General features: G+C 51.4%; 1 protein-coding gene across 2 annotated transcripts in view; it reads left to right on the top strand.

Annotated features, from left to right (window-relative positions):
• Nucleotides 1-2,671: 2,671 nt before the first annotated feature.
• Nucleotides 2,672-13,271, top strand: part of AP2A1 (adaptor related protein complex 2 subunit alpha 1) — a 38,363-nt gene continuing 27,763 nt past the window's right edge. For both annotated transcript variants that reach the window (XM_059046196.2, XM_059046195.2), the window contains exon 1: nucleotides 2,672-2,900. In XM_059046196.2, the coding sequence (XP_058902179.1) occupies nucleotides 2,834-2,900 (67 nt within the window). In that variant the 5' untranslated portion in view covers nucleotides 2,672-2,833. The remainder of the gene's footprint in view (nucleotides 2,901-13,271) is intronic.

The following is a 13,271-nucleotide window of genomic DNA, read 5'->3' as shown; positions in this document are numbered from 1 at the left end:
GAGTTAATTTGTTCAGGTCAAAATCTTAAAAGTCATTGTGGTTCAACCCCTGAGCAATTCGACGAGCTCCTGGGGTTCCCTCTTAATGCTCCATCTTTTTTTTTTTTTTTTTTAGATTTGATTTGATTTTTATTTTTTTGGCTGTGTTGGGTTGCTGTGCGCGGGCTTTCTCTAGTGGGGGCTACCCTTCGTTGCGGTGCGCGGGCTTCCATTGCGGTGGCTTCTCGTATTGTGGAGCACCGGCTCTAGGCACGTGGGTTTCAGTAGTTGTGGCACACGGGCTCAGTAGTTATAGCACGTGGTTTCTAGAGCACAGGCTCAGTAGTTGTGGCACATGGGCTTAGTTGCTCCGCAGCATGTGGGATCTTCCCGGACCAGGGCTCGAACCCGTGTCCCCTGCACTGGCAGGCGGATTCTTAACCACTGAGCCACGAGGTAAGTCCCAATGCTCCATCTTGAAACCAAAAAGGACTTGTCTAAGCCTCATCTAGAACCCCATACATGAACTTGTTCATGACCTGGTCTTAAAACTTAGTAATGGGTCACCTCCTCAACCCCTGAACCCCAGAATGATCTTACTCAAATCCGGTCCTGTAATTTTCTGCTTTCCAATAATGGCCTTGTGGCTGCTGAGCGCTTGTGACGTGGCATGTCTCAGCTGAGCTACGCTATATGTATAAACACCAGATATGAAAGACTTAGGAAGGTAAGAATGTCAACTATGTTGAAATGATAATATTTGGGTATACGGGGTTAAATGAAATATATTATTAAAATTCATTTCACCTTTTCTTTTTTTTTTTTTTTTTAACGTGGCAGGAGTATACTGAAAACTGTATTTGTGGCTCCCACTGTATATCTTCTGGAAAGTGCTGCTCTAAATGGGCAAGGATGAGTCCATGAGCTCCTGTGGGTGGCGCCACATCCCCCCCCCTCCCCACGCAGGATGGGGCAGTCCCAGGGTTTCTCAGATTAGGGTGGCTCTTCCCAATCTCCTCATGTGTGCCCAGAATGCCTTTGCTTTACAGCCAGTCTTAAAAATTAACTTTTGGCTAATTTATGAGCTCTAGAGGGGGTTGGGAGAGGACTGAGTTCCCCCACCTACCCATGACAGGACTTAGAATCAGGACATCTTTCACCCCACGACAAAAACCCAGAGTTTACTCTATCTGGCTCCTGGTGGGCTCTGGGTGAAGGGTTGAAGGTGGTGGGTGAGAGGGAGGTGGATAGTTAAAGCTGGGAAGAGGGTCGCTTTTCCCTCTTCCTTAGGGACAGAATTTTCCTGTTCTTCAGACTCTGGATGTCTCTCTTCGCATCCCTCGAAAAGCAGAGTAGTACCAACGCCACTACTAATATATATATTTTTAATGGCGTTATCCATACCCCAGGATTCAGAGTGGATGTTCCCAGCACCCATGACTCTCCCCCAAGGCTCATTTCAAGAATACTAGGCTTCTGAGATTGGAAAAGGCTTGGCGGGTGGGGCTTAGTTCCTCGAGGTGACGGAATGGACTCCTCTCGTTCCTTTTGCCCCAAACTTCTCTTTAGCCCTGGGCATTGGAGTTCCGGAGGCTTTGCCTTCCCCAAAGCCAGTCACCCAAAGGTCTCTGGGGCGCCAAGGGGTAGTGGTTGGGCGAAACAAAGCGGATTCGCCGATTCTTTCCCTTTAACCAACGTTCTTCATTCAGTACCAGGTCCCCTTCTTGTTCGGGAGGAGCTCCAAGCCCAATTTTTTATTCGATATCTGTTTAATGGTGTTATGGTTGAAAGAAAAAAGCCATTGTGTATTGAAAAGTGGTTAAAAGCCAAAATATAGTTTACATCCAGGCTCTACCACTTCTGAGCTGTGTGACCTTGGGTATGTCATTCAGGTCCTCTTTGGACCTCAGTTTTAACCTCTGCTTAATGGGAGTAGACTTGAATTACTGGGTCCTCCGCTCTGGGATACTTGGTCTCCGGACAAGTTTAGGTCCCAACATCTTGGCCTCTAGAGAAGGGAGGGGAAGGGGAAAGGCATGTCTTCCTGGAAGGAGATTAAGGAGTCGGGGGTGAAGGAAAGGGAGACAGGGGAACAGAAAGACGCTTGCGCAGCAAATACCTCACGCTCTCCTGCCCCTCCCAACCCCTTCTCTGCAGCAGGGAATTGCAGGCGCCACTCCACCTATCCTAGCCCAGCCGAGGGACAACCCCCTGCTCCTTCCTTCTCTACGGATCGTCGCCCTCCTCCCGCCCCCACAACAGCCCAATCGGGGGTGGGAGTAGGACTGGCCCGGCGAATCCTCGACGCCTGCGGGGGCGGTCTACCCGCCCATGGGCCTCAATCAACGTAAGTCCCGCCTTCCCGAGCCCGCTCCCCCTCCTTCCTTCACGTCAATCCCTCCCTTCTAAGAGAGAGACCAGATCCAATCAGTATCGGAGCCGGCCGAGCGGAGGGGGCGGCCCCACTGTACGTAACCGAACTCCTCCCGTCTCTCGGGCAACGCCCCCACCCCCCTATCGGAAATAGCGGGGCTCTGGGCCAATCGTAGCGGCGTACCTTTGTCCATTGACCAATGAGAGAGGGAGCGGGGATGAGCCCGAGTCTGAGCGGCAGTAATTTAAGCCAATAGGCGGCTGAGAGCTCAGGATGGCAGAGGGGAGGGGAGGGGCCGGGGGCGGAGCCGCGGCCTGCCAGCCCGCCTGCCTGCCAGCCCGCCCGCCAGCCCGCCCTCCCCCCCTTGGCCGGCTCGGCTCCTCGGCGCTGCCTGGGGTCCTTCCCTCCCGGTCCCCGCCTGCCAGCCCCCGCTGTGCTGCGCCCTGCCCGGCCAGGCCTGGAGCCGACACCACCGCCATCATGCCGGCCGTGTCCAAGGGCGATGGGATGCGGGGGCTCGCCGTGTTCATCTCCGACATCCGGAACTGTGAGAGCGCGGCCGGGGGATACCGGGCGAGGGGGAGCGTGGGATTGAGGGGTTCGGGGGTTACAGAGGGGCTCAGGAGATAGAAATCCATTGCGGTCTTAGAGTGAGAGGATTAGAGAGGCCCCCGGGGGTACTTTAGGGTGGGGGGGATGGGGGGGCTTAGGGTGTCATAGTGTGCCTCTTGAGGTGACGACACGGAGTGGCTAGAGGCGTCCGGGAGGGTCTTAATAGAAAGGAGGCTAATAAAGTCCCGGGGATGGGGCATAGAGTTGTTCGTGGGAATGGAAGAAAGGCTGGGGGATCCTATTAGAGATGGGGTTAGAGAAATCCCTGATGTAGATAGAGAGGGAAAAGGGTGCATGTGTGGGTGGGTGGGGGTACCCTGTGAAGAGATAAAGTGGGAGGAGGCCAGAGAGGACTGGGAGGACGTGAAACACAGGAAGCCTAAAGGGACTGGGCTTGAGGGCCTGGGTGAGGGGGTGTCATAGAGGAGAAGGGGCTAGGTAGGTCACCGAGGCTCCCAGCTAGTTCATAGAGAGGACTTGAGAATTATAGAAAGTCCCAGGGGTTTGGGGAGGAGAGACGGGAAGGTGGGGGACTGTAGTGGGCCCCTGGTGAGGGATAGAGGGGCTCCAGGATGGAGGATTGCTGAGGAGACATGGAGGGCAGTGGAGAAGGGGCTAGAGGCTGTACTGAGAGGAGCACAGAGGAGAAGCGCTGCAGGTGGAGAGTCTTGGGAGAACCTGAAATAGGGAGCTGGGGGGCCTGCAAAGGAGAGGACATTATAACGCGAGGTCTTGGGGAATGTGCCAGAATGGGGAGAGCCCAGATCTCAAAGAAGGGGCCAGGGGGCCTTAGGAATTTGTGGGGAAGAGATCTGGAAAGCTGGGGGGGTGGGGGAACCCTGGCCCCAGAGAGGGGTCATGGGTCAGGGAGCAGGACAGCCCTGAATCTGGAGCGCTCTCCCATCTGACCACATCAACATGGGGACAGACATCACCAGCAGGAAGAATGGTCATGTCTGTGGGAGGCCTGGCGCCAAGTCAGCTCCCAGCTCCTGCGAGCGGGTGTTGGTGTTTGGAGCTGCCAAAAGCTTCACAGGCTGTGTCCGCACCGGCTTTGGGGTCAGCCAGACTTGGGTTTGAGTCTGAGCCCTCTCACTCCCTAGCTGTGTGACCTTGAATGAGAGACTTCGCCTCTCAGTTTCCTCATCCGTCAGGAGGGACTGCTGATCACACCTTCCTGATGGGGTGGTTATGATACCGAATGTGAGTGAGGCCTTTCACACACTCCAGGCGCTAGATAGCTTGGCTACTGTTCTTGTTATTTGGCTGGATCTGAGGAGTGGCCTCTGCTGGGTGCCCAGTGATGATTTTAGAATTTAGTAGATATGGAAGGATCTGGCATGTAGTAGGTGCTCAGCGAGCAAGAGGGGTGGAAACTGTTGGGTCTCAAGTGGCGGAGAGGTTAAGTCTGTTTTGAAAGGGGTGGAGCTTTGAGGATTTGTGGGTTGCGGGAGGCCAGCTGTTAGCAGCAAGAGTGCATTGCCTCTGACACCTACCTTGCGACCCTTGCCAAGTCATTCAACCTCTTGGAGGCTCCCTTTTCTGGTCGGCTGACTCCCCTTGATCAGAACATCTTGCCTCTGAAGGTTCGTTCATTCGTTTTTCATTTGACCAAAAGCTTTTTGATCACTCCAGTGTACCAGACACTGTTCTGGGGACTGGGGCAATAACAGTGAACAGAAATTCCTGCCCCTGGGAGCACCGATGCCAGGAGGGAGATTAACAAGTAAACACAGAGAACCACAGGGTCAGAGATGACTAGTGCTGTGAAGAAAAATACTGCAGGCAGGCGGGGGAGGGGAGGGACCAGGATCGAGAGGGATCGAGCCCTGCGGATTTTGGAGGAAAGAGGGGTCCAGGCAGGAGAACAGTGCATTCAAAGGTCCTGAGGTTGTAGCATGCTTGGTGTGGGTTCAGATAAATGCGAGGGGGCTTGTGTGGCTGGAGCCAAGAGAGGGAGGGAGGGAGGGAGAGCAGTGGGAGATAAGGACAGAGAGGGGACAGGGCTTTGTGGGCCACTAGGAGCACTTTGGCCTTTCTCTGAGTGAAGCAAGAGCAGCAGGAAGGTTTTGAGCACAGGAGGGACAGGAGCTGATTGATATATTAAAATAGTTCCTCTGGCTGCTGGGAAGAGAACAGGCCCAAGGAGGTATGAACAGAAACAGGGAAGGCATTAGAGGGCCCGTTGCAGGCCTCCCAGTGAGAGACGGTGTTGGTTCGACTGGGGTGAGAAGGAAACGATGAGAAGTGTTTGGTTGGAGATAGATTTTGAAGGATCTGCAAAGGGATTGGATGATGGGGGCAGGGCAGGAAAGAGAAAACAAGTGGGTGTCACTGCAGGACCCCAGAGGGAAGCCAGAGGATGGAGGGGAGGCTCCGACTTGGGGGCAGTGGAAGTAGTTTAGCCAAATGAACCAGGGCTGGAGAATCAGGGCTTCCCCTTGTCCTTGGTTTTCTCATCAAGTGTAGGTTGAATGGCTGGTATGTTTCAAGCCTTATCATGGGCACTGGGGAAACAGTGGTAAATAGGACAGACTTGTCTGTACCCCCATGAAACTCCCAGCCCCTGAGGGAGACAGGTGCTGCACAAAAATTGCAGCTGTCCATCTCCCAAGCATTTGTATACGGATGTTCATACAGCATCATTCATGATAGATAGCCAAAGAGCGGAAGCAAACCCAAATGTCTGCCAGCGGACGGGTGGAGAAACACAGTGTGGACACCCACACGATGGAATAGTATTCAGCCATTGAAAAGGAACAAAGTACCGTAGAGGCTACAACACGGATGAAACTCGAAAACATCATTTGAAGAGAAAGAAGACAGACACAAAAGGCTACATATTGTAGGATTCCATTTCTATGAGGTGTCCAGAATAGGCAAATCCAGAGAAACAGAAAGTAGTTGAGTGGTTGCCTAGGGCTAGGGGGTGGTGGAATGTGGAATGACTGCTAATGAGAACAGGGTTTCTTTGGGGGGGGGGGGTAATGAGAATGTTCTGGAATTAGATGGTGGTGATAGCTGAACAACACTGTGGATCTGCTAAAGACCACAGAATCGCCCTATCAAATGGTGAGCTGTGTGGAATGTGAATTGTATCTCAATTTTTTAAAAAATTGAAGTATAGTTGATTTACAATATTGTGTTAGTTTCAGGTGTACAGCAAAGTGATTCCGTTATACATATATATATATATATTTCTCATATTCTTTTCCATCATGGTTTATTACAGGATGTTGAATATAGTTTCCTCTGCAAATCCTGGTTGTTTATCTATTTCATATATGCCACTGTTAGATGATATATTAATTTTATTTTCTTTACCTAAATTGAGGAAGAAACCTAGAATCAAATCTAAATATATCACAAGGCATTCAGGGAGGTATGTTTTGTTGCCCCCCAGAAAATTACCTGAAATTTACTTTCAAAATTAGATCTGCTTGTTTAAAAGCCCTATCCTGGCTCCTTTCTTGTTGGCATCAAGTTTTTTTTTAAGTGGAAAAAAATTGTAGCTGTCCTAAGTCCAGTGAGGGAGAGGGCCACGATGATGAGAGAACGGGGACTCTGCTTGCGTTGCCCAGACAATGGGGAGGGGTTAGCCAGGACAAGGGAAGGGGAGAAGAGCTGTGAAGGCAGAGCAACAGCAAGTGCAAAGGTCCTGAGGCCCCGTCGAGACTCTGTGCTAAGGCCTATGTGGCTGGTGCAGAGAGGGATGGGATCTGACATTGGGGAGGTGGGCAGAGGCCAGGTTGGTGTTTGTTCCGAGAGCACCGGAGAGGGTTTCAAACTGCAGTGAGGGCAAAAGAAGGGATGAAGGACGTGGATGAGACTGTGCTCAGATCTGAGCAGATGGAGGACGGGGAGGAGTGTGGAGCCATCCTGCTGGAGGATCTGAAGGGCATAGTGGAATTCAGGGGGAAGGAACTAAAAGGAGATGAAAGGCAGGCTTTGAGAAGGAGAGCCAGGAAGGGCAAATTCTGCAGATAAGAAAGGGAGAGGTGAGGCTGGGCCCAGCCTGAGGGCGTAGTCCTGTCCTGTCTGGAGGGGAGTCAGCCTCCCAGACACTTATCTGACTGGGAGCTCCCTAAGGCAGGAGCTGGGGTTGCCTCCTCTCTAGGGCCCAGCTCCCCCCAAGCCCAAGGACAGTGTGAGTGAATGAATGGGAAGGGGGTTGCTGGGCTGCCACAGTGCCCCGAGCTCTCCATGAGGGCACATCCCACTCCAAACTGTGACCCATTCTGTTTTCGGCATCTCCCCCAGCCTCTGGAGCACAGGCCCTGGTCTGATCCCTCCCCGGGTCCCCAGTTCCACCTTCTGCAGGGCCTGGCCCACAAGAGTCCTTGGGAGGTGTTTGCTGATTGAATGAATGAATGGCCAATCAATCTTTACTGAGCACAGATTGAGTGACAGACACTTTCTAGGTGATGAGACTAAAACGGTGAGCAAAAGTCCCCTCCCAATGGTGCTCACATTCTAGGGGGGAGATGGACCAATGTACAGGTAAATATATAGTGTTCAGGTGTTCAGACAGGTAGCAGTGAGTGTTGGGAGGAAATAAAGCAGGGAAGAGGTGTAGGGGTGTAGGGATGGCGCTCTTATATAGGCTGCTCGGAGCGTCTCTCACCGAGAAGGTGACATTGGAGCAAAGAAAAATTTGGTGGGTGAATTGGCCTGCAGAATCTGGGAGAAGACGTTTTTTGGCAGCGCAGACAGCCTGTGCAAAGGCCCTGAGGCAGGACTGTGCTTGACGTATAGGAGGAATGTGGGGAGAGGGTGGGAGTTGTGGTCAGAGTGGGAACCAGTGAGCCAGATGGAAGCCAGGGAGAGATTCAGTGCAGAGAAGGGACGGGGTTTGACTCAGGTTTTCACAGAATCCCTCTGGCCGCTGTGGCGAGAGCAGAAGGAATGAGTCCCACTCTGGCGGTGCTCCAACATCAGTGTGCGGTTGGGGACAGCGCCCCTCCCCCACGCCGCTGCCCAGGGCGCTTAAAGGAACTGGCTTTAGGTTATGAGTGGCATCCAGATGTTGGCAACAGACAGAGCCGGGCCTGAGCCCCATCCCTTTCTACCTGTGTGTCATCTGGTGACCTCGGTCCGCAATCGCATTCAGCATCTCCCCTGTGTCAGGACTGCTCTGGACCTGCTCATCCTGGTGTCAGGATGCTGCACGGAACGCAGCCACCCGCCCCTGCCCTTGCGGAGCTGGCATTCCCGGCCAGAAGCCGAGGGCTTACAGAGCAACACGTGCCTCCTTAATAGGTTAGGCGGCAGCTCAGGGAGGTCCTTGCAGCTCCGTTCAAGTAGGGGAATGACAGGGTGTGACTCGGTCGCTCGAGGAGAATATTTTCTCTCAGAGATGCTGACAGTTTTGATAACATCTAACCCAGGGCTGTCATGCGGCGACCCACATACATACATGTTTTTAAAATTGAGGTATAGCTAATTTACCGTGTTATGTCAGTTGCAAGGATACAGCAAAGTGATTCAGTTATGCATATGTATATTGAATACATATATCCTTTTTCAGGTTCTTTTCCATTCGAGGTTATTACAAGATATTGAGTTGAGTTCCCTGTGCTGTACAGTAGATCCTTGTTGTTTATCTCCTTTATGTATAGTAGTGTGTGTATGTTAATCTCAAACTCCAAATTTATCTCCCCCCCCCCCCCGACCCCTGCAGTTTCCCCTTTGGTAAACCAAAAGTTTATTTTCTGTGTCCCTGAGTCTATTTCTGTTTTGTAAGTCAGTTTATTTGTATCTTTTTTTTAGATTCCGCAGATAAGTGATATCATATGGTATTTGTTACTTCCCTTAATATGATAATCTCTAGGTCCATCCACATATGTACATTTAAATTTTCCCTAGTCACATTAAAAAAGTAAAACCAGGGAAATTAACTTTAATATGATTTATTTCCTTTACCCCAATATGCCCCAAATATTATCTGAATGTGTAGTCGATATTTTTTCAATGATTAACAAGACAGTTTATGTTCCTTTCTCAACTCGGAGGCTACAGTTTCTTTGGAAATATTTTCTCTGTCTTAAGAGTTCATGAAACGTATGGTTAAAAAAGAAGATTCACAAAGGGTCCGAGTCGTTCCAAACATACTTTTCCAGTGACTGAGTGAAGGATTGGTTTTTAATTTTTCACTTATTACAATTAAATAAAATTAGGAATTTAGTCCCTCAGTAGCACCAGCCGATTTTCAAATGTCCAGTGGCGGACCACATGGGCCAACATGTTCTGAACTTTATAGGGGTCCAGAGTCAACAAGCATCATCTCCCAGAACCCTCTTTTTTTTTTTTTTTTTTTTTTGCAGTTCTCTGGCCTCTCACTGCTGTGGCCTCTCCCGTTGCGGAGCACAGGCTCCGGACGCGCAGGCTCAGCGGCCATGGCTCATGGGCCCAGCCGCTCCGCGGCACGTGGGATCCTCCCAGACCGGGGCACGAACCCGCGTCCCCTGCATTGGCAGGCGGACTCTCAACCACTGCGCCACCAGGGAAGCCCTCCCAGAACCCTCTTTGAGGACTCAGGGCTGTTGGGACTTGTGTGGGAGACATCAGAGCACATCCTAGTAGAGAGAAACTTTTGTTGCTTTGTATTGTAAACAGTAGTTGTCTGGAAGGCAAAAGGGTCTGGCAGTGAGGTGCCAGCCAGTGCCTGGGTTACTGCCAGGAAAGCGTGTCAACCCCTTCATGGTGGTCCAGGTTTGTTAGGATGCCTTTTGTGGCAGTGACAGCCCCACCCCGATGCCCCAGGTTAAATGCTTAGGGAAGGCTTATCTCCCCTACCCAGAAGCCCCAAGGTCCCTCTGGAGCGGTGGTCAGCGGTAACCTGCCCTGGCTTGTAGCAAGGGGGTGGCCTCTTTTCCACCTGCACGGCCCTCACAGCAACAGCTGCAGGCAGAATGGGGCCCCCTGCCCTCCCATGGCTCCCCAGCACCCTCAGAAAAGCCAGGAGGTCTATCCCCGCCTGCTGTGCTAGCCCCCAGGCCTTTGCACAAGCTGGTCCTCATGCCCAGAGCACACCTCCGCGTATTTCTGCTTGGTCCATTTCAGCCTCGTCTTTTGAGCCTGAAATCCCAGGAGCAGGGAATTCCCTGGCGGTCCAGTGGTTAGGGCTCCATGCTTCCACTGCAGGGGGCATGGGTGAAAAATCCCAGGAGCTGCCCCCCCCCAGCAAAAAAGTCCCAGGAACTGGGTACCAGGAAGCCTTCCTCCCCCCATCTGATTCCAGCCTCCCAGCCTCCCAGCCCTCACTGTGTGTGCCTCTGTGAAAGTTTTCCCCATTGTCCCTGTCAGCCTCTCCAATCCAGGAGCGTCCTCAGGGCAGAGCAGGTGTGACTCACCCCTGAGCTTGGCCCTGGGAATGTTTGAAGATAAAGGAATCTCTTTAAAACACCCTGAAATGCTTGCATGCCCCCTGTCGCAGGCTGGCCGAGTGATGGAAAGTTTCTTCCATGAGTCCAGTTCTGTCACAGCTGCCTTCAGCCCCTTTCTCCCATGCGTTACCCTCAGCAGCACCCAGGTGCTGTGTCTGGGCACCCAGGCTCTAGATATTTGCAGAGGTTGTGTGCTCTGCTGGGATGCACTTCCTCTAGGGCCACAGAGCATTCTCTTTTGGAGACCTGATGCTTTGTTCTTTCTGTGAATTCTTTTTTGTAGCAAAGTATGTTGGTGGTGCAGAAGACAATATCAAATAGACGTGGACAATTTAAAGACTAAGGAAAAAACATATACACACACAAACATATATTCTTTGAATATTCCTTACTTTAAATTTTATTTATTTATTTATTTATTTATTTATGGTTGCGTTAGGTCTTTGTGGGCTTTCTCTAGTTGCGGCGAGCGGGGGCAGGGGGGGGACTACTGTCCTTTGCGGTGCGCGGGCTTCTCCTTGCGGTGGCTTCTCTTGTTGCGGAGCACGGGCTTGAGGTGCGCGGGCTTAAGTAGTTGTGGCTCGCGGGCTCTAGAGCGCAGGCTCAGTAGATGTGGTACGCGGGCTTCATTGCTTCACAGCATGTGGGATCTTCTCAGACCAGGACTCGAACCCTGTGTCCCCTGCACTGGCAGGCAGATTCTTAACCACTGCACCACCAGGGACGCCCTAAAAATTTATTTTTAATTTTTACACGTATCAGGCACTAATAATATTTTTTTATTAAGTGAGCGAAATGTCCAACTATAGCATAATAATTAAATAAATTACTGGATAATTCACTCAGCCAACTATCATAAATTCTTTTATTAGGAAACAGATTCTCATACCATGTTGGTGGGTTGGTGGGATATAAACTGGTTCATTATGGGAGAGCCATTTGCCTTCATATATCAGAAAAATTTCAAAATGAGCATGCTTGTTGCTCTAAGAACTTTATTTCCAGGACTTTATTCTAAAAAATATTACATACGTGTTATCATTTAGCTATAAAGAGGTGTATTGAAGAGCACTTCAAATTAGCCATAATTTATGAACTATGGCCATTATTTTTCTTTTCCATATTCTCTGTCATGTGCTTATGATATCTTTGAATTTTTTTTTTGGCCCCGCCCCGCGGCTTTGCAGGATCTTAGTTCTGCCACCAGGGATCGAACCAGAGCCAAAGTGCCAAGTCCTAACCACTGAACCGCCAGGGAATTCCTGCATATTCTTTAAATTGTCCATATCTGTTTTATATTCTCTTCTACATCATTGATATACTTCACTATAAAAATATGTTAATATATATTTGTATACAAATATATTAACTTGTATATTCACATATACATATACAGTGTATCTATAAAAAAAGCTCACAGATCAGGAGTGATGAATTTTGATGAATTCATCATCAAAATCTGATGAATTTTCCCCGACTGAACACAGCTGCGTAACTGGCCCCCAGGGGCAGAAACAGCATCCCCAGCTCCCTGGCACCCCCTCCCCACTGCTCAGTCATCCAACACTGTTGGTTAGTTTTGCCTGCTTCTTGAAGCTTTTAATAGAGGTAAACGAAGGCCAGAGAGGGCTCTAGGCTCAGTCATTTAATTGCTGTTCAGATATCCGTCTATCCGTGGTGAAAGTTAGGCAGCCACTGTGTGCTATATGGTCCATTTATAAAAGCTGTTTGATTTTTTTTTTTTTCCTCGTCCCTACAGAATAGCTTTAAGGCAACTGATTAGAGCAATTGTGTGGTCAGCCTGAGGTTAGGAGGAGAACGGAGCGTGCGCACCCGTTTTGAGGAGCTGCCGTGCTGGTCACCGCCCCTGCCCTGCCCCCAGAGGGAGGCGCTGTCCTGACCCCCTGGCCACCCTCTGGTGGGCACACCTCAACAGTGTGACATGGTTCTGGCTTAGTTCTCGCTGGTGAACTGCTCCTGAACCCTCCTCATCTTTCACGGCCCTCCTCAAATGTCCCCTATTCTTGGCAGCCACCAGCAAGGCCCCCGGGGGGTGTCTGGGTGACCTCCAATCGCGCCCATCTCGCTCAGGTGTGGGGACAGGGCCCCGCTGCCTGCGCCCCACCAAGCCAGGAGTCCCTGGGGGAGGATCAAAAGTGCCAGATCTGCGTGGGTCCTGGGTCCCCAGCGCCGCCCCACTCAGGCCTGGCCCACAGGGCTTAGGAAACGTGTAATTAATAAATGAAGCATCAGATGGCCTCTGGGCCACACAGGCCAATTCAGCCTCATCACTGAGGGACTGGCCCCTCATCGCCTGGGCCCCAGAGACCTCCCTCCCCCCCTGAGGCCTGGGAATGGGTCACTCTGTACCCCTTCAGACCCTTCTTTTTTTTCACATCTTCATGCCTTTCCTGAGCTCAGGCACTCAGTAAGCCTGTGGAACGGGGAGTCACTACCCAGAAAAGTGGCAGACGTTGGCCCTGCCCTCGGGGCTCTGGTGTGGTCTGGGGACAGCAGCAGACCCAGACACGCACAGCAGCGTTGAGGGAGGTGACCTGGGCAGTGTGGGAGCCCAGGAAAGGCCCGAGAGCGGTGCTACCTGGAGTGCAAGCCGCATGTGTGGGGTTGGTTTTTTTTTTGTCTTTTTCTGTACGCGGGCCTCTCACTGCTGTGGCCTCTCCCGTTGCGGAGCACTGGCCCCAGACACGCAGGCTCAGCGACCATGGCTCACGGGCCCAGCCGCTCCGCGGCACGTGGGATCTTCCCGGACCGGGGCACGAACCCGCGTCCCCTGCGTCGGCAGGCGGACTCCCAACCACTGCGCCACCAGGGAAGCCCCGCATGTGTGGTTTTTAACTTCTTCAGGAACCGCTTTTTTGTTAGTAGAAAGTAGAACGGAATGGGCCAAATTAATTTTAATA

The sequence above is a fragment of the Kogia breviceps genome, chromosome 18 (assembly GCF_026419965.1).
Source record: "Kogia breviceps isolate mKogBre1 chromosome 18, mKogBre1 haplotype 1, whole genome shotgun sequence".
Taxonomy (NCBI): Eukaryota; Metazoa; Chordata; class Mammalia; order Artiodactyla; family Physeteridae; genus Kogia; species Kogia breviceps.
Note: the sequence above shows the minus strand (reverse complement) of the source record. Positions and strands in the feature narration are given on the sequence as shown.